The sequence below is a fragment of the Rousettus aegyptiacus genome, unplaced genomic scaffold, assembly GCF_014176215.1.
Source record: "Rousettus aegyptiacus isolate mRouAeg1 unplaced genomic scaffold, mRouAeg1.p scaffold_m13_p_5, whole genome shotgun sequence".
Taxonomy (NCBI): domain Eukaryota; kingdom Metazoa; phylum Chordata; class Mammalia; order Chiroptera; family Pteropodidae; genus Rousettus; species Rousettus aegyptiacus.
This window is the reverse complement of record NW_023416308.1, coordinates 3,714,331-3,735,896: the sequence shown is the minus strand read 5'-3', so window position 1 is coordinate 3,735,896 and position 21,566 is coordinate 3,714,331. Positions and strand designations below refer to the sequence as shown.

The 21,566-nt window shown below is 42.4% G+C and overlaps 1 protein-coding gene across 1 annotated transcript; it reads left to right on the top strand.

Annotated features, from left to right (window-relative positions):
- Positions 1–10,907: 10,907 nt before the first annotated feature.
- DENR (density regulated re-initiation and release factor) lies at positions 10,908–21,002 on the top strand. The gene is made up of 8 exons (XM_016153776.2): positions 10,908–11,034; positions 11,804–11,918; positions 14,889–14,908; positions 15,589–15,673; positions 16,999–17,085; positions 18,154–18,270; positions 19,216–19,355; positions 19,446–21,002. Exons 2-8 carry the CDS (start codon positions 11,813–11,815, stop codon positions 19,488–19,490), a joined length of 600 nt encoding a protein of 199 aa, XP_016009262.1. The 5' UTR covers positions 10,908–11,034; positions 11,804–11,812; the 3' UTR covers positions 19,491–21,002.
- The last annotated feature ends 564 nt before the right edge of the window (positions 21,003–21,566 follow it).

Sequence of the window (21,566 nt, the reverse complement as noted above, 5' to 3'; positions counted from 1 at the left end):
CAGGAGCAACTACTGTAGGCCGTAGCACCCCAAGATGAGGCCGGGCAGGTAGGTGTAAACACCTTAATGAGGTCAGGTCGGATTTGTTAGCAAACGAAAGATATTCTGTGTTAACGGATTCTGTCCGGATTCGTGTAAACACAAGTGCTTCCATTTTCCTGTGTGACCAAGGCCCTTCTTCTCTCATCCTTTCCGTCTGTCTTTGTCAAATTCTCTTTGACTGGAGAATTCGCTGGAAGGCAGAGCGTTTAGGAAGAAAGAGATAAGTTTCTCATTCTCTGAAAGCCTACTGTTAGTAACATGTGGGGAGGGGGAAGACGGGAAATCTTTTTTGCTGTAAACTTAAAACTGCTCTAAAACACAGTCTTCAAAAATATATAGCGGACTTTATTGCTGATCTTATTTTTACCCCTAGCTATTAGGTACAGTGCCTGATGGTTTATTGATTTTAAAATGTTTGCTCACCTGAAACTAATATGCTATTCTATGCCAATTATACTTAAGTTAAAAAAAAATTAAAATTAAAAAGTAAATAGAAATATTTATTTATTAGTAAACCTCCGAGGTGTTTTTGCTAGAGGCTTCAGGACCCCCAAAATAAGAAAGCTATTATCTGCTGCTGTCTGGAGTTGAATGTTTAGCAGGGGAAATAAAACAAATCTGTAAGTAATAACGAAGAAAAGCAAATAGAATAAGCAGTTTAAGGCAATATTTTCCAAAATGGTAGCCATGCCACGGAGGAAATGTGAGATTATTTTAGGTAACACAGAATAATATACGCATGTATTTTGACCATACGATTTTATTTTAATATGTGTTCGAAAAACAAGTACAACTAATCCATGGATGTTTTGTGAGAGAGAGAGAGCTGTTAGAATTTCCAGGGGCAGAAATAGAAGGAATACACATTTCGGACAAAACGAAGATCCTGGAAGAAGGAAGGCTGGAGGGGGCATCCGAGGAACATCTGGGGAGTGTGGACTTTGGAGTCTACATCATGGAACTGTAAGAAATAAAACGGGCCCCGCGGGGTGGGGCGGTTCTGCATGGGGACCCGGAGTTCAGCGGCGGTGGGGGAGCCATTTTTGAGTGAATGGCGTTGTAAAGGATCGAGGGAACAGTGGGGAAAAAAGAGGAGAGAAGCAGCAGCCTTTTGTTCCGCCCTCCTCCGGAGCCCATGACCGTCACCTGGGCATTCAGTTTTCTCTTTCTACTGTGTTCCGTGGTGGGGGTATCACCCAGATTACTGAAGCCGGCTCCCTGAAGTGCCAGCACTTAAACGGTCTCTCAGCCTCTTCCTCGATTCCACAGATTCCACATCAGACCGAGGGACCTGAGAACCATCCATAGCTCGGCCCTCTCTTCGCCCTCGCTCGCTGCAGTCCCTGCTCTGTTGGTCGCGAGCCCTAAATCTCTCCACCCACACCGCTACCACTTCGGCTGGTCCGAAGGGCTGGAGAAATGCACCTGCCTCCCGATTGGTCTTCCTGTCTCCTTCCTCCAACCCATTCTCCAAAACGATGCTGCTCGTCTGGTCAGATGCTCCTGCGGCTCCTCATTGTCCTCAGCGGGGGGGTTGGGGGGGTGGTCAAGATGGCTGACCAAGTGACACAGGAACTGGCCTCGGCGACTCCAACGTGAGCCATAACTGTGTTTAGTATCCAAAGACTGTCTTACAGGGACTGCTGGGGACACACTTTTTCCCCTCCTACTCCTGGATAACTCCTCTTTTGTTGGCCTCAGCCTGGATTGGCATCTTCCGATAGAACCTTCCACGATGACGGAAATATTCTAGGTAATCCACATGCAGCTTTTGGGCACTCGAAATGAGGCCAGTGAGAACTGAATTTTCAATATCATTTAATTTTAGTTAATTTAAAATTTAAAAGCTGCACGTGGGTTGCGGCTACCATATAGGAAGCTTAGGATATGTCTTCCTCTAAACGCCAAGCCTTCTGGGGATCTCCCTGCCTGGTCTGTACCATGTCTGCCACCTCCACGCTCACCACAAAGTAGTGTAGTGGCTACTCGTCCTCCCCTATCTCTGCCAAGACTAGCCCATGTCTCGTTTAGCTTTACACGCCCAGAACACAGCCCAACGCCTGGCGTCAAGGGCACACTCAGTAGGTACATCTTGAGTGAATGAATGAGCTAGTGAAGAGATGATTCCAGACCTTCGCAAGTTACTTATTCTCGGGGCTGTGAGGAGGCACCAGGGGTCAGGAAGGGCGGGTGGAAAGAGAACTTGCACGGCGAGGGGCCTTGCCATGCCAGCTCCTCCGACGTCTCGTAAGAGAGCATATCGCTCGGTACGTGACAAAGGCGGGAAGAGGCCACGGCCGAGGGGTCTGCCTAGCAGGTGACGGGAGGAGGAGCCGCCCGCGGCAGCGTGTGGAGAGGACACACCCCCGTGTGTTTCTCCTTCCCCCCCCCCCCCCGCAGCCACACTCACGACGCCCCCGGTGCCAGATGTGCGGGGTGCTCTCTGTGACACCATCCGGGTGATCCGCAACTCAGCTCAATTCCGGCACCAACCAGAGTCAGGGCCGACCCCATCGGTCAAGCGCTCGGTCCCATGAGACTGACTGTGCCCATGGCAGACGCCAACTGCAAGTTGTGGGTCGCCGGGTTACCCACGGCTCCTATTTGACTTAGCTACAATTCGAGGTTCCCATGACCCCCTCCTCGGATTCCATCATAGTTAGAACAGCTCACAGAACTTGGGGGGGACGCTATGTTTACCAGTTTATGACGTAATAAAGGGTGTGATCAAGGATACCGATGAGCAGCCAGATGAGGAGGCACTCTGGGCGAGTTCAGGAAGGGTCCCACTTGCAGGAGCTTCTTGTCCCCACGGGGTTGGGGTGTGTCGCCCTTCCCGTCCCTGGACATCATGAACCCAGAAGCTCTTTGAACCCTGGACTTTGGGGATTTTTATGGAGGCTTCCTCACCTGGGCACGTTCCATCATTAGCTCCATTTCTAGCCCCTCTCTCCTCTCCGGAGAATAGGCGTGAGGCTGAAAATGCCAACCTTCTAATCATGACATGGTCTTTCCGGTGACCGGCCCCCATCCAGGAGCCCCTCAAGAGTTGCCTCATTAGGACAAAAGATGCTCCAGGGAATTCCAAGGGATTTAGGAGCTCTGTGTCAGGAACCAAGGACAGAGGCCAACATATATACGTATATATTTCTTATTATTTCACAGGTAGGAATCCAGGGGCTGTGCTTCCCCATGATGCCTTTCCCCATAACGGCCAGGAGCCTGAGGAATAGCTTCCTATGATCGCTGTAACAAACTGCCACATGCTTGGTGGCCGGAAGCAACAGTTCATTCTCTCACGGTTTTGGGAACTAGAGGTCTGAAACGAAGGCGGCAGCAGGCTGCGGTCCCACCGGCGGTGCCAGAGAACTTGCTCCCGCCTCTCCCAGTTTCTGGCGGCTGCCGAGATCCTTCGACTTGTGGTCGCGCCGCTCCGACCTCTGCCTCCGCGGCCCCATGGCCTGCTCTCTGTGCGTCTCTCATATGGACACTTGCCATTGGATTTAGGGCCCAGAGAATCCAGAATGATCTCATCTCAGGATCATTGACTTAATTACATCTGCAAAGACTCTTTTTCCAAATAAGGTCATACCTGCAGTTTTCGGGGGTAAGGATGTGGACATATCTTTTGTGGGGTAGCGGTCTTTTTCAACATCGGTGATTGAACCCTAGAGTTCCTTTCTCTATTTCAAAATGCTTACTCTGGAAAGGAGGAAGAATTGCCGACTGCATTTAAGGGCTAAGAGATTTACTGTATTTTTGTTGGTTTCTGTTCAGTAGGACTGCAGTCCAGGAGAAAGTTGGGGGCCCAAAGGTTAGGGGGAGCGAAAGAGATTTCTTCACAGTGTGATGAGGGGTCACCCTGAACTGACACATGCTCTGACCAGGAAGTTCCTTGGCATTTCAAAATGAGTCTTAAGAATTGCTAACAGTGGGTTTTTTTCCCCTACATACAAAATGCAAGAAAAATTTTAAAAGACAGGGAGAAAAACTATAGATTCGAAGAGATTTAAAGATATATTAACCAATTGTTTGTACTCTGACTCAAACAACTCCATTAAAGAGTATGAGATGTTTGGAGAAATTTGAATACTGATTAGCCAAGTAAGGAAACAAAGGAGTTGTTGCTAATTATTGTAGAGTGATAATGGTGTTTTGGTTATGTTTAAAGAAAGACTCCTTGCATTTTAGAAATAAATCCTGAAATATGTGTAGATGGAATTATATGATATTTGAGACATGATTCGAAGTAGTCCAACAGGAGAGGTGGGCAGAAATAAAGACGAGAGAGGCCAAGAATTTTAATTGTGATAGGTTGGATTGTAGAAACATGAACATTCATTGTTCTATTCTTCCTATTTGTACATATTTTCCATAATAGAAAGTTAACATTGAAAGCAACTCGAATCTTTACCAGTGGGGAATGAGATAAATAAATTATAGGGATTCCATTCAATAAAATATTATCTACTTATTAAAAGAATAACAGCATTCACTTGTATGACACCCCCTTTGGGCCAGGCCCTGTTCTAAGCATCTTTGCTATCCATAGAGAGAGAGACTGAGTTATATGTACTAACGGAAAAAGATGTCCAAGGTTAAGTAAACAAACACACACACACACACACACACACACACACACACACTAAAGTTTGTGTAGTAAACTTTGCTTGGGTCGATGAACAACCCAAATGTTCATCAATGGATAGATAAATTATGAAAAGGGATGAAGTACCGACAGATGCTACAAGGTATGTGAACCTTGAAAACATCCCCCAATGAAAGAAGTCAAAGGTAACCAAAGGTAACATATTACAGGATCCTATTTAAATGAAACATCTACAACAGGTAAATCATAGAGACGGGAAGGAGATCAGCGATTGCCAGGGTCTGGAGATGGGGGACATTGGGGATTTGACTAGGCAAAGACAGGTCTCACTGTGAACTTGGCGAAGTGCCTGCTCCATCGTGATAACATGATATCATTCTTTGTAAATTAGTTCTCTATATTGAACACTTAAGGGCCTCTCGCGGCAGAACTGGTTGTGTCCCTCGTTGGTCCTGCGGTGCAGGAAGAGCAAACGACCTGATTAAACATCTGCTTTTGGGAGGAGCTGAACGGGTTGGTTTTCATGAACCTCTGTCATGCCTGCTCCCTCCTTATCATCTCAGTCCCCTGGTCCTTCTTCCTTTAAGCAGGGTTTCTGGGATCAAGAGCTCCAATGACGGGGTGGTTCCACGCTGTTTTTGTCCTCCCAGCATCCAGGTGCCCTCCTTTGGGCATTAATACCCTGCTTTTCTTTGGCGACTCCTCCATCCCTGAGGTTTGACCGTCTCTGAGGTTTGAGAGAATTTATCTCCAATCCATTGGCTCTGGCAATGGGCACGTGACCCAGCCTGGCAAATCAGAGCGTCTCATTCCTGCGACCACTGTGATTGGCTCAGGGGCGGGTGCAGGACTCAGGCTAACGATGCACTGTTTTAGCCCCTTTGGGCTGCTCTAACAGAGGTTTATTTCTCACGGTTCCGGAGGCCTAGAATTCCAAGATCAAGTGCTGGCAGCTTGTGTGGCAAGAGTCTGCTTCCTGCCTACTTTCTGCTCACTGTGTCCTCACGTGGCAGAAGGGGGAAGGGCGCTCTCTGGGGTCTCTTCTATCAGGAAGCTAACTCTACTAATCACCCCGCAACGGTGCCACCTCCTGACGCCATCACCCTGAGGGGCAGGATTTCAGCATATAAATCGGGGGACAGGAGCGGAAACTTTCAGTCGATGGCAGATACATTCTAACCTGAGTCGTTGGCTGGCATTGTTTTCCAGCCGTCAGAAAAGATCCTCTCTCTCTTTTTCTGGGGTTCCTAAACTCATAGAGAATAACCTCAGCATTTGGAGAATATGAAGAAAGCTTAGAGAAGAAGCCAAGAGGTGAAAAGAGATCGTTCCCTTTCTAAAAAAATACTTTCACATTTGAAATAACTTCAAACTTACAGAACCGCTGCAAGAATAGGACAGGATTAGTCCCATACATTTACCGGGAACTACCAGGCAAAAGCACTTTACACACGTGCTTCGCAATGCTCGGCAAGAGAGATTCTGGAGTGTGTGGTTTTTATCTCTAGGATCCAGCTGTGCCTGAAACCCGGATCCACTCCTGTAGATTTGTGCCGTCTTTCTCTTAGGAGAGCAAGTCTTGAAGGATCTTCATCCTTTCAAGAGAGAAAAGTGACAAAAACTCTCTTCGCAGAAGAAAAAGAATAAATATTTTCAATTTAGCGCAGAGCCAAAAGATGAAAAATGTATCAGTTTTGAAGGTAGCTCATATAGCTTGGGGATAAACGGAGCCCTTTTCGCTGAGTGGTTCTCATTCCTGGGTGTCTCCGTCCACTTTTGTGGTGTTTTCAGTTTTATGTAGGGCACGTGTCTGATAATTTATTGAAATATGAAAGTATTGTTTACTTAAACAAATGAGACAGATTGAAGGTCAGTCCTATGATGTTTCTCTTTGGGCCGGGCCTTATTCTAAGAATTCTCAAACGCCTCCTTGAGTAGGAGAGAAAGGACTTAAATGACAGCCCATTTAATCTGCTATAGTTCATAGCAACCTACCTTACATACGTATTGTAACAAGTTGCGAAATTTATAAATTATTATGATGCCTTACATTTTTGCAGTCATTTTGGGGTTTCATCAAAATGTGGATTTATGAGCTGTGCTTTGTAAGGGCATAACATCCATTGTTTGTATCATAATGGGGGGGGGAATGTTGAGAAACAGGTTTTAATAAACACTTGTAAGGGCTGCCTTACCCCTTTGTGTCCATCAGAACTAATTTGAAAGTGACGCTTCAAATTGGAAATTCCGTCGGCTCTTCCAGGGTTCGAGCTGACGTCGGACGTGCTGGGATCAGACGTGCGCCCCCTCTCCGCCCGGCTCTGCCTCACAGAGACAGGGTGACAAGACAGCCGTCAGCACCTCTGCTGGGCATCCTCTGAGGCTCAAGTCCAGGGAGAGACAGGGAGCCCCTTTCCTAAGTGCTCCCCCGGGCGTGTGCTGGGACTCACTCCGAGCAATCTATCCTGGAATCAGGCCATCGCTGTTGCCAGCAGGACGTTACGTGCTGATTGCGTTAGACCTGGGTCACGTGCTCCACCTCTGGACTCGGGGTCATGAAGGCCCAATCAGACCCCACAGATAGAGAAAGGGGTACCTCCAAACCAAAAGGGACCTGTTACAGAGAGGGGACGCTAGAAAGGCAACCAACAAATATCCGCTCCACCCCAGGTGATTACCTTGAAAATTTCCTGGCAAGGACCAGATGAAAGGAAATGTCTGGCTAGAGGGCCAGTCCAGCCCCAAGAGCAGGGAAGAAAATAACCCCATGATTTCTTGAGAAAATAGGTCACATTACAACAAGGTGTCACATGTGGTAAGAAGTCACTTCTATTTCAAAGAGCCATGGAAATGCGTTCATTCTCTTTGCTAGAGGACTTCTCAGGAAGCAAGCGTCAGAATGCCCCATCCTCCATGCTTCCCCTGAATGACTGGTCTTGCAATACCACTTCCTTATCACCCTGTAGTTAGGTCTCACCATCATCCCCGTCCTTCGGGCATGCTTTGCTTGACCACAGGTTTCCCTTCTGTGTTGAACAAAATCTCTGACTTTCTTGTAGTATGATTTAGGAATGCGTTCTGTAGTATAATAGAAAACCCCACTGTATTGTTTAAACAGATGGGGGTGTTTGTCTTTCACAATAGGAAGCCCTGGAAGGGAGGCAGTCAAGAGCTGATATGGTGATTCAACAATGCTATCAGGAACACAGGCTATTTATACATTTTCCAGCCCCCATCCTTAGCATATGCACCTCTATTCTCGGGCTAGCTAGTCCTGTCACAAGATGGCTGTGGTCCATCTAGGCTGTGTGCACCACCTGGTCAAAAAGAAGGAAGAGAGGGCAAGGCTTTATTTCTATTTTTTATTGTTATTTTTTTAATGTGAGGCCTCGCCTCTTTATGTAAGAAGTGTTCAATGATAAGATTTTAAAAGAATAAAAGCAGGACTCTCATTTAATTATAAACGTGTCAAAGATTTTATTTCATTCGTGAAATAATAAGGGAATCAATACGAAGTCAAAACCAATTCAAAGGAGAACTTTAGAGCACACACACAGAGGCGATTATCCACGCACACATGGGCAATCAAGAGTGTTGAAATTCATTTACAAGTAGATGAAAAAGCTGTCAACAGAAATAACTGCAGCTCCTCCGGACACGAGGGATGCTGGGAAATTCAGTATCTTAAACTAGACTCATCCTATCTCAAGTGAAATAGGATTGTTAGGAAGGAAGTCGGCCTCACCTGTACACCCACTAATATGTCAAAGACAGTAGATTGTTTGATAATTTTTAGCACGTGCGAGTATGAGGATGGCTGTAGCGGACGTCTACTGTTTGTTTTGGACACGTCACCATCACTCCCTCTTCTGGTCATAGTGCCTCAAATCTCCTTTGGGATATACCCTATCCCCACTCTCCAAACCCAGCTTCAAAGGTGGACGGACACTCAGGGCTTGACTAGTTATGTTGATTGATTTAGGGATGGACATGACTGGAGTCCAGCCAAAGAGATTCGACTTTTGGACATTCGTTGGAACAAAGCTGTAACTTACACCAGAAAACAGTAATACTTAAGTCTGAAATATACCTAGTCCATTTCCTGACGATGCTTAATGCATACATGGATTCTAAATCCTTTGCAATAATCCCACTTCTTTTCAAAGAATCTGTGGCTTCCTGGTGAGAAACCACCACGATGTTTCTTTATTTAATGTTGTTCCTCTTTTTAGTACCTGAGAGCTGACAGACTGTGGAGGGCATAGGAAATACAAATCTGGGTTTGAATGCCAGCTGCATCGGGCAGAGTCCACCCAGAAAGCAGAATCCCATCTAAGTATGTAAACCAGAGGAGCATTTCATTCAGGGGGATTGTTTATACAGGGAATGGAACTGTCAAAAAGCTAAACAGAGGTGATCAAGGCAATTCAGACATTAGCAGCATCGAGAAGCCATCAGCACCCCTAGGCTAGAGGCCAGATCCAGGGAGGAGGCTGTGATCCCCAGCTGCTGCAGACAGAGAAACAGCTGCTGCCAGAGATGCTGCTCAAAAGGGAGAGTTGGGAAGAAGGGAAGAAAGCTGTTGCCATTGGCCGAACCTAGCTTAAAGCTTGGGAACCGGGAAGGCTGGGAATACAGTCTATAGGGGTCAGCTTCGGCTCCCCCTTCTCTACAAAGCAGAGGGTGAGGAATGGAACTGAAGACATTGGGTCTACTATACAGGGCTGGCCACCTCGCCATACTTCATCACATCTAAAGTGACATTGATTGTAAGATGCACCCTTAATCTGTACACCACTGAGAGAAAAATGCTGCCAATTAAACTATGACACAATGCTGAGACTCCATCCATTACAATGTATCATGATATGAGATTAATGTGAAAATATACATCTTAAATAAAATATGCTATTAGCTGTGTGATCTTAAGCATATGTGAACTTAATTCATTTCCGCCTTTAAGGTTCAATTTTACTATCTGGAAATTGGAGACACTAATACCCACTCGATGGAGGTTTTTACAAGGATTAAATTAGCTAACATGTCTAAGACTGTTTAGTGAGAGTAGGGACTTTGTCTCTCATTCCCTGTAGCCCCAGTGCCTAGCACAGTGCCTGGAGTAAGAACGTTTTGTGGAATGAATGAATCCACCTTGACTTTGTATCTCCCCAAAGAGCAGGTCCTTGGCACATACAGGGAGGTGGGTGTTAGTAAATGGAAGCTATTATTATTGGAATTGGAAGCTACTATTACTGGAATCAAACATGCTTGGGAACAAGATCTTTAACGAATGTCATGTAGTGACTCGCGGTTTCGGGGACTCTTCTTTAAGAAAGATGTCCAAGTGGAGGTCACAGTGGCTGGTGGAAAAGAGTGTGCCTGATGGCGAGGTTAAGTTCTGAGCAAAAAAGTTAAGGGCGATGGTGGTGGTAATGGCGAATGAAGCTATCAGGGAAAGAGGGGAAGGAGGTGGAGGAAGAAGCAAAATAGAAAATAACAACTACCATCTCCAGAGCTCTTGTCTGTCCTATCCCCACCCCCACCCCCACCCCCACCCCACCCCCCGCCCCCAAGCCTTCAAAGCTCTGCAAGTGTTATTTCCATTTCACAAATGAACTCAAGCTGAGTATGGACGTGAAGGGTTTTTTCTCAAAGTGAAAACTAGATGGGAGCAAAGCTAAGACACACAGTCTACCAGGCTTCAGTCTCCCGACGGGAAGCCTGGGATTTAGACGTTAATTCCAATTTGCATCACATACGAGGTCAGGTGAACACGAGAAAGATGGTGGAAACAGTTATGAGCGTAGTGAGATTGTGGGCGATGAGAAAATTGTCAAGAGCGTTGATATTATCTTTTCAAGAATAATTCTGGTAATGTAGGGAACGGGGCTGAAATGAAACCAAAAGTCTCTTCCAGCTGCAGTCTCCCCGCCGAGGACCGACCTAGCCATCGAGACCGAGGTTAGGCCGGACTCTGTCCAGCACGCGCTCCGTCCGCCTGGGCTCACTGACAGGACAGGGAGTCACTGTGACTTTTGACGCACATCCCCGCGTTTCCAACCGGCCTCCGCGTCCGCTAGCGGACCGCCAACCACCCAACATCTCCCACGGGCAGCGAGCACCGCCTACCGGCCGCCAGCCTCTCCGCTGCCTTGCCCCGCCCCCGAACGAACTGCGCATGCTCCCCACTCCCCTTCGCCCTTCAGGCTTCTCGCGACAGCCACCCAGCGGCGGCCTGAATCTCGCGATAAAGGCTTATTGTCTCGCGGGACCGCGGCTGGCAGACGGGCTCTCAGTTGGCCCGGGCCGGAGAAGAGGAGTTGCATGTGTCGCTTCAGCTGGCGGTAGTGGCGGGAGCGGAGGTGGCGGCGGGGACCGCCTGGGTAACGACCCCTCTTACTTCTCCCGCTTCCGAGAAGCTCGTAGAGAGCGTGGGGAAAGCTGAGGTGCTGCCCGGCGGAAGGGGGCCGGGCCGGGCGTCTCCACATCCCCGCCCACATGGGCCCCTCTGGTGTCCCCGGGATTGCCCCTTCGCCACAGGTCTCTCCCCTCCCACCTAACCGCCCTGGTCGCTCCAGTGCTCTTCTGTTCTGCTGCTTCCCGGTTCTTCTGCCCCATTTTCTCTCCTCAGACTCTGGTCTCCCCGCCCCCCTCCCATCCCATCCCCTTTCCTGACTCCTCAGCGTCCCTCCCTTGGCGTTTAGCTGCCCCCACACCCTGCCCTCTGGCACCCTCGGCGACCCATCCCTTCCAGCCCGCTTCCTTTAGCTGCTTCGTGGTGTTTATCATTGCTGCAGTTTGCATCCCTTCCACCCCACCCCAGACCTTTTGCCCCGTCTCTAAGCCATCCTCTCCATCCTTATTTCCCATTGCTTCCTCTTTCACTAGTGCCCCTCGCCCCACATTCTTCATGGTCCATTCGCTACAAGTCTCACTGTCACTTGCTTCCCTGTAGATCTGGTAACTAGTGCGCCCAGAACTGCTCATATTTTATGAATCTTAATGGTAGCTTGTGTCTTTCACTTAACACAGAAATTAAACAGAGTTGGGGTGGGGGGATTTCAGGTGGAAGGAGGCAAGACTACACCGAACACTGCTCCTCTGGACTCCTGGTCCGAAATGGTGAAGATGGGTTATTTTCCTTGCTTGCAGGTTTGTGAGATGGCTGCTGACATTTCGGAATCCGGTGGGCATGATTGCAAAGGCGACCCGAGGAGCAATACCAAGTTAGATGCAGATTACCCACTCCGAGTCCTTTACTGTGGAGGCAAGTGTTGGAAGGCAGAAAATGGCTTTTTACTTAATGTATTTTTATACATTTTGATAATAGTTCCACATTTGGTTCTAGAAATCCCTTTTTCATCTGTCTTTGTCATTTGGTGAATCCCTAATTTGGGAGGGGTGGATTAACAGAATCTTCTCCAACCCCTGGGACTTCGTAAGGTTGATTGAGTTGTATTACGATATTGGTCTTACTTGGTTATATTGTTTGCCTTTGGGACCATGGACCAGGGTTTGCATCCTGACTCCAGCATTACCAGCTATGTGGCCTTGGGCAAATTACCTAATTTTACTAAGGATCAGAAGTTTCCTAAGGTCTGAAAAATGAAGATGACGATTGCATCTTAAGTCAGATCCATGTTAAGCTTCTGGTACAGCAGCTAACACAAGAACATAGTACAATAAGTGCCAACTAATTATTACTATTAGAAAAGTATACAGGTTTACTATGGTTTGTTCTTGTTTATCAGATGTAATTAAGAGCTGTTATTCTTTGTACCCTGTTTCTTCGAATCTAAGAATCCTTATTTTATGAGATACACCATTATTTTAGGATCCACCAAGAAAGAAAAAATAGTCAGATTGATATGCTATAAGGTTGCTATAAAAATTTAAAAAAAAAAAAAAAGATTGGTGAAATACAGTATATGGAAACCATCCTGTGGAATTGCTTATGTCTTTCAGCTGAGGTGGCTTTTGAACAACTGCACTAAAATATGTAATCCACCCCAGTGGTAATTTGGGTTGACCAGAGGTCCCTAACCTTTTTGAGAATGGTTTATTTTCATTTCCCTCCCTAGTTTGTATTGAAATTCCAGGCAGGGGGACAGGGTTACTCTTTTCTCAGGGGGTTTAAGGTCTAGTTGTAGGAAAGCACTTAGGGAATATTAAATGCTAAATTAAATGATACTGTAACTATGAATTTAGAGTTCAGGAAAGGGAGGGATCTTAGTTCAGAGGGAAATAGGGGTGTTTCCAAGGAAGTGAGAAACATAAGGTAATAGGTAGGATTTGCAAGGAAAGGTGAAGGAATTCATAAGAACAATATGGTGGCAAGATTTAATAGGCTATCTTTAGGGGAGCGGGAAAACAAAGGGCCGATTGGAGCGGAATGCTGGTTGGAGTGCAGTGAGAAACAAGGACAGCTAGGATGGGAGTCACTTCTGGGGAGATGCTTCATCTTCAGGTTTGAGACTTCAGACTCTGAAGTCAGTCTGAGTTCAAATCCTACCTCAGCCATTTACTCACTGTGTGACCATGGCCAGTTCCCTCATCTGTAAAATGGATAACAGTAGAGCCTACTACCAAGGGCTGTTGAGAAGGAAAACTGAAATATACTCCCAAACGCTCCACCTCCTAATACCATCATATTAGATGTTGGGATTTCGGCACAGGAGTTTTGAGGGACACCAAGCATAGAAGGGAGCACGGATGATGATACTCCGTTCTGCATACTGCATCACATCAGCAGGTACACAGTGCCAGGTTCCACCTTTTGTGACATGAAGCTCAAAGGTGACTGCTGGAGCTTTGCGTTGAAAAGGATAGTTTACAAATAGTAATCTGTGGAGGCAAATTGATTGTAAAAGCAAATAACAGTGAACTCAGAAGAATTATTCAGGTATTTTGATTGTATTAGAATTTTGCTGAACCGAATATTATTTTAAAATGGTATACAGTTTCATAGCTTTAATATTTGCTATAATGATATTTAACCTATGCATACTGACAATATGGCTGAATTATCTGTCTCTACTAGTATTTGAACCTGAACTGTGAGGGTTATAGAGCTCTGTTTAGCCAGGGAGAGTTTTAGCAGAAATAATTCTAAACTTGAAATCAAGAGACGCTAGATTCCAGTTTTCTTCAGCCACATACCACCTCTGTCATCAGATGAACTATTTAACCTTTTTTAGGGTTTCATCTATAAAATAGTGATGATGGGGTGAGAAGGCAGATCGGTCATCTGGCTGACACATAGGTCTGTTGCCTGTATATGTTGTATAACCTAATTTAGTGGTTAAGGGCCTGAGCTTCAGAAACACACCAGGGTTCAAATCCTGTTCTGCTGACCAGATAGATGCGTGTGGGTTACCTGTGCTGCGTCTCATTATTTTAATTTATCAAACATATGGTAATTCTTACCTTATAAGTTGTAATGATTAAATAAAATAATGCATAAAGAGCACAGCAAAGTGCCTGGCACATGATCGGTGCCCAGTACACGATCATTGCTTTGTATCATTCCGCCTCTCCCGCCCAAACCTCAAGATGTTGGGCACACTGAACTAATCCATTTTTCACCTCAAAAAAAATAAATAAATAAGCAATTGACCCAGGAATAGAATTATATTTAAAATTGGGAAAGCCTTTGAGTTCCTTTAGTCCCTTAGCCTGTGCGGGCTATACAATGACAAGATTGAATCAGCCAATGTGCCTTTTAGCTTTACAATTTTACGATCTTATGTAGCATAACATGAAAAAGAAAAGGAAAAGTGTACTGCAGAGAAATGATAACAGAAGTGCTACTGAAGTTTATAAATGTATTAGTACGAATAAAAAGCAGTGGCTGTTTTGATAAAGCTTTCAAAAAAAAAAAAAAATCAGTTCCATTCAAGCTTTGTCATATGGGGAATTGTTCCCACCCTAGAGTAGTTTCAGACCCTCTGAAGTAGTTATGGTAAAACCCTAAGATATGTAAGGTAGTATAGTTGGATGTTCCATCAACCCAAGGACACATTCTTTTTTAGATAAAAACAATATCAAGGTAACACTTCTATTAACTGTATGCCTTTTACCTCAAAAAAAAAAAAAAAAAAAAAAAAGATGGGTCGCATCTGAAAGGTAGTACAGAAAAGAAACGGTAGAAGCATTTTGTCAGATTTAAAAGTTACGATGAGAGCTGTGTGTATATATTTAAATTTTTAAATCTTTTTTTCTCTCTCCATTTCCCCAGTCTGTTCATTACCAACAGAGGTAAGTTTTAAAGTTCTTTTTTAACTTCTGCATTTGAGGTCATTGATTTTAGAGCTAACTTGAGAACTTTGTTTTCTTGTTTTTCATTTTCTGTCATTTGATAGTAGAGTTTCAGCCCTAGTACAGAGAACTTTGGTTTAGAATAATTCAATGGTTTTCCAAATTGTTTTCTTTAGACTTTGAGTCATATGTGTATGTCATTTGCATGTTGCTATACAGTTTGGATTTTTGTATGGAACTCACGAGTAGTCAGCTAATAAAACAAGAATAACCTTAAAGCCAAAATTTAATGACCAAGCAGAGGAGAGAAAGCAGAAATTATGCATAAGACTTCTGTTACTAAGCTTCTAAGCCAGGCTCTATGGGCAAGTCATGAAATTAATGAGAGCAAGTAGGCATGCTCATCTGTGCCTGTTTGCTCCTTCTTCTAATGGCCATTCTGTTTGATGGAGAGGAAATAAATTATTATAGCAAGGAACTGCCTAATTCTTTTTAATTTCTAATTTCTTATGGGGTGTTTCCTGGTTGAATACAGATATCTTGTGGATAAAATGTCAGGTGGGAGTAGTTAGTTTTATCGTTCTTTATGTAGCAAGTGTAGGAAATGATTTTAAATTGAAATGTATTGGTTGACTGAAAATGTTTTGTTGTGATTCAGTTTGCTCTTTTTTTCCTTCTAGTACTGTGAATATATGCCTGATGTTGCTAAATGTAGACAGTGGTTAGAGAAGAATTTTCCAAATGAGTTTGCAAAACTTACTGTAGGTATGAACTTTTTTTTCTTTTATCAAAACTTGTATACCTGAAACAAATGCACATAAGGCATTATTTTAAAGATATGAAAGTCCTGTAGTAGGGAAATTACAGAGTTATATTTATCTTTATAAACTTTAAAACTATTTCAAGTTCTTGAGTTAAAATTCCTTATATAAAATCACAAATTGCTCCATGTGTCTTCTCTCCCTGAGACAGGATAGGTCAAAGTGTGAACTTTCTCATATAAAGAAGAATAAGTGATTTAGAGACAAATATATTTTCACTCATTCATTCAACAAACTATGTCTTGTGAGCATCCAATATACTACACATAGTTTTAGATGCTGAGGATAAAGCAGTAAACAAAAGATCTCTTTGGAAATTATATTTTAGAAAGGGAAACAAAATAAGTAAAACAAGACAAAGGAAATAAGTGTGTTAATACTGGTAAACAGAGAATTAGGGAGATAAGAATTATTAGGGAGAGTATTTTAAATATTTAGGTAGTGAACAGGAAAGATTTTGTGGAAAAGGTGGCATTTGAACAAGGACCTAAAGGAAATGAGGGAGTGAGTCCTTTGGAAACCTGGGAGAAGGTTCCAGGCAGAAGACGCTGAGGCAAGAGTTGAACAGCTTATTCAGGAAACAGCAAAAGAAGCTTTTCTGTCTTGAGCTTATCAGAGGAGCGGGAGAAGAATGGAAGATGAAGTCAGAGAAGTGATGGAGCACCACATCTTTAAAGCCACATCTTGGCTTTCACTCTGAGCGAGGGGAGGGTTTTGAGCAGAGGAGTGATGAGGTCTGACTGGCTGCTGTGTTAAGGTTATACTGATGGTGACAACCCGGACCAGAATGATAGCAGTGGGGCGGTGAAAAGTGGTCAGGTTCTGGATATGTTTTGAAGGTAGAGCTGTCAATGGTTGGATGAAAAGCCTCAAGTCTGGTGTTATAGTCAGTCTACATGTTTGGCTGTGAGCATGATGCAACTTAATGAGGGGGTGAGAAGTTCTTATTTGGGACCAGACTTCCTGTTAACCAGATTAGTGTGTTTAGAAGCTCACTCTGAGTCTTGAGTATTTCACACTCCTCTTATGTGGCTAAAAAAATCATAATCCTTATGTATCAAAGACCTTTTGCCTCTGTCACCCTATACTTACCATAACGACTTCAGAATTAGACTTGATAGGAATCTAGCACTATGATCGTTTGCTTTATAAATGTCATGCTCAGTTGTTGGTTAAATACCTTATTTGTATATGAGGTTCATCAAAGGTGATGTTTTAATATTAGTATGAAATGATGTTAATGCTTTTGGATTTTGTTTTTATGTCTAGAAAATTCACCCAAACAAGAATCTGGAATTAGTGAGGGTCAAGGAGGAACAGCAGGGGAGGAGGAAGAAAAGAAAAAACAAAAGAGAGGTGAGACCTAAATTCATGATTTGATTTACACAAACCTACCTTCTCTCTTCCCGAAAAACTAAGTAACGAAAGCATTCCCAAAGTGAGTCACATCTACCTGTTAATTATAATTCCATGTGTATATCACCTAGAGAGATACAGAATCATATTCTCAGGTTAGTTGGATATGATATGATTCGGGCTTTATCAATAAATTCGATCTAAGAAGGCACGCTTTATTTGCTGTATGTGTACTTAGAAAAGCAACCAGCCAACTTGTTTATGATTTGAAAACTTTGTTACCTTTATTAGAATACTTGTGTATCCTGTTTAATTAGAGAGGATATTTATATATAAGTTTTTATTCTCTGATTACTTCTGACAGTTGAATTTCTCTTAAAACCACTTTCTTGTGCTCTGGATCCTGTCCCCATCTGTTTTTTCTTCCTTAATTATTCTCCCTGATGACTAAAATTAGCTTATAAGTATCTTCAGCACTTTGCATCTTTGAAAAAAATTCTCCAAGAGCCCGTGTCTCCCTTTGTCTTATCCCCCTGCTTCCCTTCATCAAGGCAAGTGTAGTTCTCAACTATAATGCTTTCTCTTATCTCTGAACTTGTTCCCTTTTCCTGAAATATTCCTTTCTTAAACCTCTCCAGCCTATCTCCCTTCACCTGGAGAATTCCTTGTCCTGCAAGAGCTTAGATGCCACTTCCTCTAGGAAACCTGTTCTGTCCTTCAGAACCAGAGTGAGCCGTTCCTCTGCAGGGCTGTGGTAGTGCTGTATTCATGGATCCTGCTATAGTATACATTGGGTTGCTGTAATCACGTAACCTTTTTTGTCTCCCTTCACTGGACCGAGAGTCCCTGGAGGGCAGGGCCTGTGTTCTGTTCTGCTCATCTTTGTGTCCTCAGTGCTTGGCACAGATAACTTAAATATTTATTAAATGAATACTCATGCGTGTGTTTATTAATTTTGTATTAGAAAAACTTTAGAAATTAATATTTGGTACTTTTAAAAATTAAAGACAGTATTCTTTATGTTAAAAGCAAAATAATTAATGCTGAGCTTTTTCTTAATAAATAAAGGTGGAAGGGGTCAAATAAAACAAAAAAAGAAGACTGTACCACAGAAGGTTACAATAGCTAAAATTCCCAGAGCAAAGAAGAAATATGTAACAAGAGTGTGTGGCCTTGCAACTTTTGGTGAGTTTAAGCTTAAGTGTGTTTCAAGTGTGCAAACTATTTTCTCGCCCCGTGTGCACTCACATGCAGGCACGCGCGCTCTCTCCTCTCTCTCTCTCTCTCTCTCTCTCTCTCTCAACTGATATGAAAGTTTCACAGGTCTATTTTTTGCTAAGAAAATATAAAATGAGATTTTATACTTCTTACTATAGCTTCAAAATCAAATTTTGAAAAAATTTTCAGATCTTTTCAGAGGGGACTGGTTTAGCTTTTTCGTTTCCAGAATTCCTGCTTGGACACATTTTATGTAGAACAAGGACAGCTAAATAGGGCTCCCTTTGAAGGCTGCCAGTACTGCTCCTCTGTCCCTGTAGGCTTGGTGGCAAAGGGTTGTAGAAAGGCATGTCTCCTCTGGGAGTGACAGTGGAAGGTGAGGGAAGGTAGGTAGTAGCAGAATGTCCTGCTTCAGAGCCCCTTCTGTTCCTGGGGGCCTTGAATGAGTAGTGAAATGGGGGTGAAACTGTAAGTTGAAGTCCCTTCATGTGACAACACAGATCGAAAAACAATCACTGGACCGCTTGGCGAGTATTAGATTTGTTTCTCTGCTGTCAATTATCCTTTTATAAGAAGAGATAAACACATGAACTTCATGGTACTTGAAAAGTGTGTATGTAATGTTAGAGTTGTGTTCCTGGATTTATTTTGGTCTTGCTGAATGAGTTATGAATAGTATGGATGATGCTTTTTTATGTAGTAAGGCGTTATTTGCCCTTGAAAATATTAGTTTAATCGTTAAGATCACTAACTGTAGTAGTTTGTAATTATTGCTCTAAGAGGAATATGAAATCCATGAACACAGTCTGTTTTTATGAATTTAAAATGCAAATTAAATTTAAACATGAAAAAAATATCTTTGAGATACGATTTCAATTATAGTCTTGCTTTTTTTTTTTTTTTAAATAACAGAAATTGATCTTAAAGAAGCACAAAGATTTTTTGCTCAAAAATTCTCCTGTGGTGCCTCAGTCACAGGGGAGGATGAAATCATCATTCAGGGGGACTTTACAGATGACATAATTGATGTCATTCAGGAAAAATGGCCAGAAGTGAGTATATGGAACATACACATCTATAGAAATTATTTTTGAAGCAAGTTGCTTTTCACAACTCATGAAATGTAATTATGTGTTTTTTAGGTGGATGATGATAGCATCGAAGATCTTGGAGAAGTGAAGAAGTGATTTTGAAAATTTGTCTGTATTTAATGGTCTGAACTGAGTTGATATGGCCAAAGGGGGAGAGGCCTTTTGAAAAGATATATATTTATCCTACAGTAAAACTGTAGACTACCCTCGCCCTTGGCATTTTCACTGTTCTGTACAAGGCTGCTTGTTTTTTTTATTGCCAAAGTCTAATGAATAGGGGAGACTGTCATGCTTATGCATGAAATAGAATTGAGTGAAATAAAAATTTTTGGTCACTTGGTACTGACTTCTTTCTCCCTTTTTAACTTTATTTTTGGAAAAACACTGTAGACTTTTTGTGGAAAGCTTATCTGTTGATTATTTTTAAATGGCCATGATTTAATCAAATCACGATATTTTTTTTTTTTTTAATTTTTTAAGCTGAGTAATATTTTAAAGAATTTGAATTTGGCTTCATCCCCAGTAATCAGTATCTCCTTGCTTCTTTGATGTGATAGTTCTGAGGTGCTGCGCATCTAATAGATTCGTGGTTGGATTGGCTTCATTGTTACTTACCATCCATGTGGGCACATCACCACACTGTCGGTAGCAGTTCGAGCTCTTCTGAAGATTATTTGCAAAGTATATTAAAAGCCTTAAAACCATCTGCACTGTTTGACCCAGTAAGCCGCCTCCTTGACGTTACCCCGAAGATAGAAGTCTTACGTTCATCACGATGTTACTCATGTTATCAAAAAATTACATACAAGTGATATAAATGAACAGCTGGGAGATTGTTAAAGAAAAGATGGTGCATCACATGGTCGACGAAGCATATATTTTAAAATATTTTCCAAGAATACTTGGAAACAAGTTGAACGACGTTAACTGGGGTGTAGACCCCAATTCCATTTTATACATGATCATCATCATTGTTTTGAGTGGAAGGCCACTCAGGCTTAGAGTTCTTGTTCCGGCTACAAATTATGTGTGTAAAATTCTGCTAACCAGTTAAAAATAACGTAAACCCATGTTCAATATATTGTCTGGGAAATAGCAACTGAAATGTGTTTTCCTCAGAAGAGAAACAGTGACAATTTTAACGAATGCACTAAATGAATTTAAACTTTGTTTTTATAAAGGTCTTAAGTCAGGTGCTACAAATTGAAAAGATTCGTGGTATTTTAATTGCTTGTAGATACCTTTAAGAAATTAGAACCTATTGTTTACTGCCATGCAAATTATAATCTTGAATGAATGGTTTTTAAAAAATAATTAAAATCTTAAAATGTGTAGTAAAGGTGTAAATTAAAAAAATGAAATTCTGCATTACCTAAGTTTTACTAAATACAATTATCTAATGAAGCAAATTTAGCCACCAAGACCATTTGGTATGTGTTATGTATGCCGTTGGTGCTGGAAGATGTCTGTGTGCCTGTATCAACACATGTCTTCATGTAAAGATTCTCAATGTTCACAGTTTTTGGCAAATGCAGTTTCAATCCATGTACAGCCAGCAGTAGATCTTACTGCAGGAAAATGCAGAATTAAAATTGTCCTTGTGTATAACATGTGAATCTTTTTCTTTGGCCTAAATTTAAAATGCAGTATAGTTTTAGTCTCATGAAAATATACTAATAGAAAAAGGATCGACTTTAATTTCTACATTCTCTTTGTATATTTTGGAACGTTTTCAAAGTCTAGTATTTTTAGCAAAAAGTGCTAACCTTTAAACTACTTTAGCTCATAATATAAGATTTGCCATGATTAAGCTGGCAATTTCAAATGCAAATACAGTTTTGATATGAATTTCATTCATTTAAAAAAATAGATGTTGACAATGATTTTAAATTTCTTTTAGTTATCACATAGAAGCCTCAATAAATCAGCTGTTGCTTAAGACATAATCCATGGTAGCTTTCCTGCTGTTAGTTTAAAAATTGGATAAATTACTATTATAAAGATGAATATTTACCTTTTAGATCCTGTACTTTGAATTAGGGTGTGTGTAAAATCATACAGTATAATTCTTACAGCTTTTATAAAACATTTATTTAAAAAAGATCTTTTTAAAGTTTTTTTGTTGTTTTAAAGAAAACCTGTAGAAATGAACTTAAACTATTAAGATTTTTG

Bases quoted from the DNA above. Each gene is read 5' to 3' on its own strand.
- DENR (XM_016153776.2), top strand. From the start codon at position 11,813: ATGGCTGCTGACATTTCGGAATCCGGTGGGCATGATTGCAAAGGCGAC. The intron at 11,919-14,888 runs GCAAGTGTTGGA...CCATTTCCCCAG, and splicing joins CCGAGTCCTTTACTGTGGAG to TCTGTTCATTACCAACAGAG. The intron at 14,909-15,588 runs GTAAGTTTTAAA...TTTTCCTTCTAG, and splicing joins TCTGTTCATTACCAACAGAG to TACTGTGAATATATGCCTGA.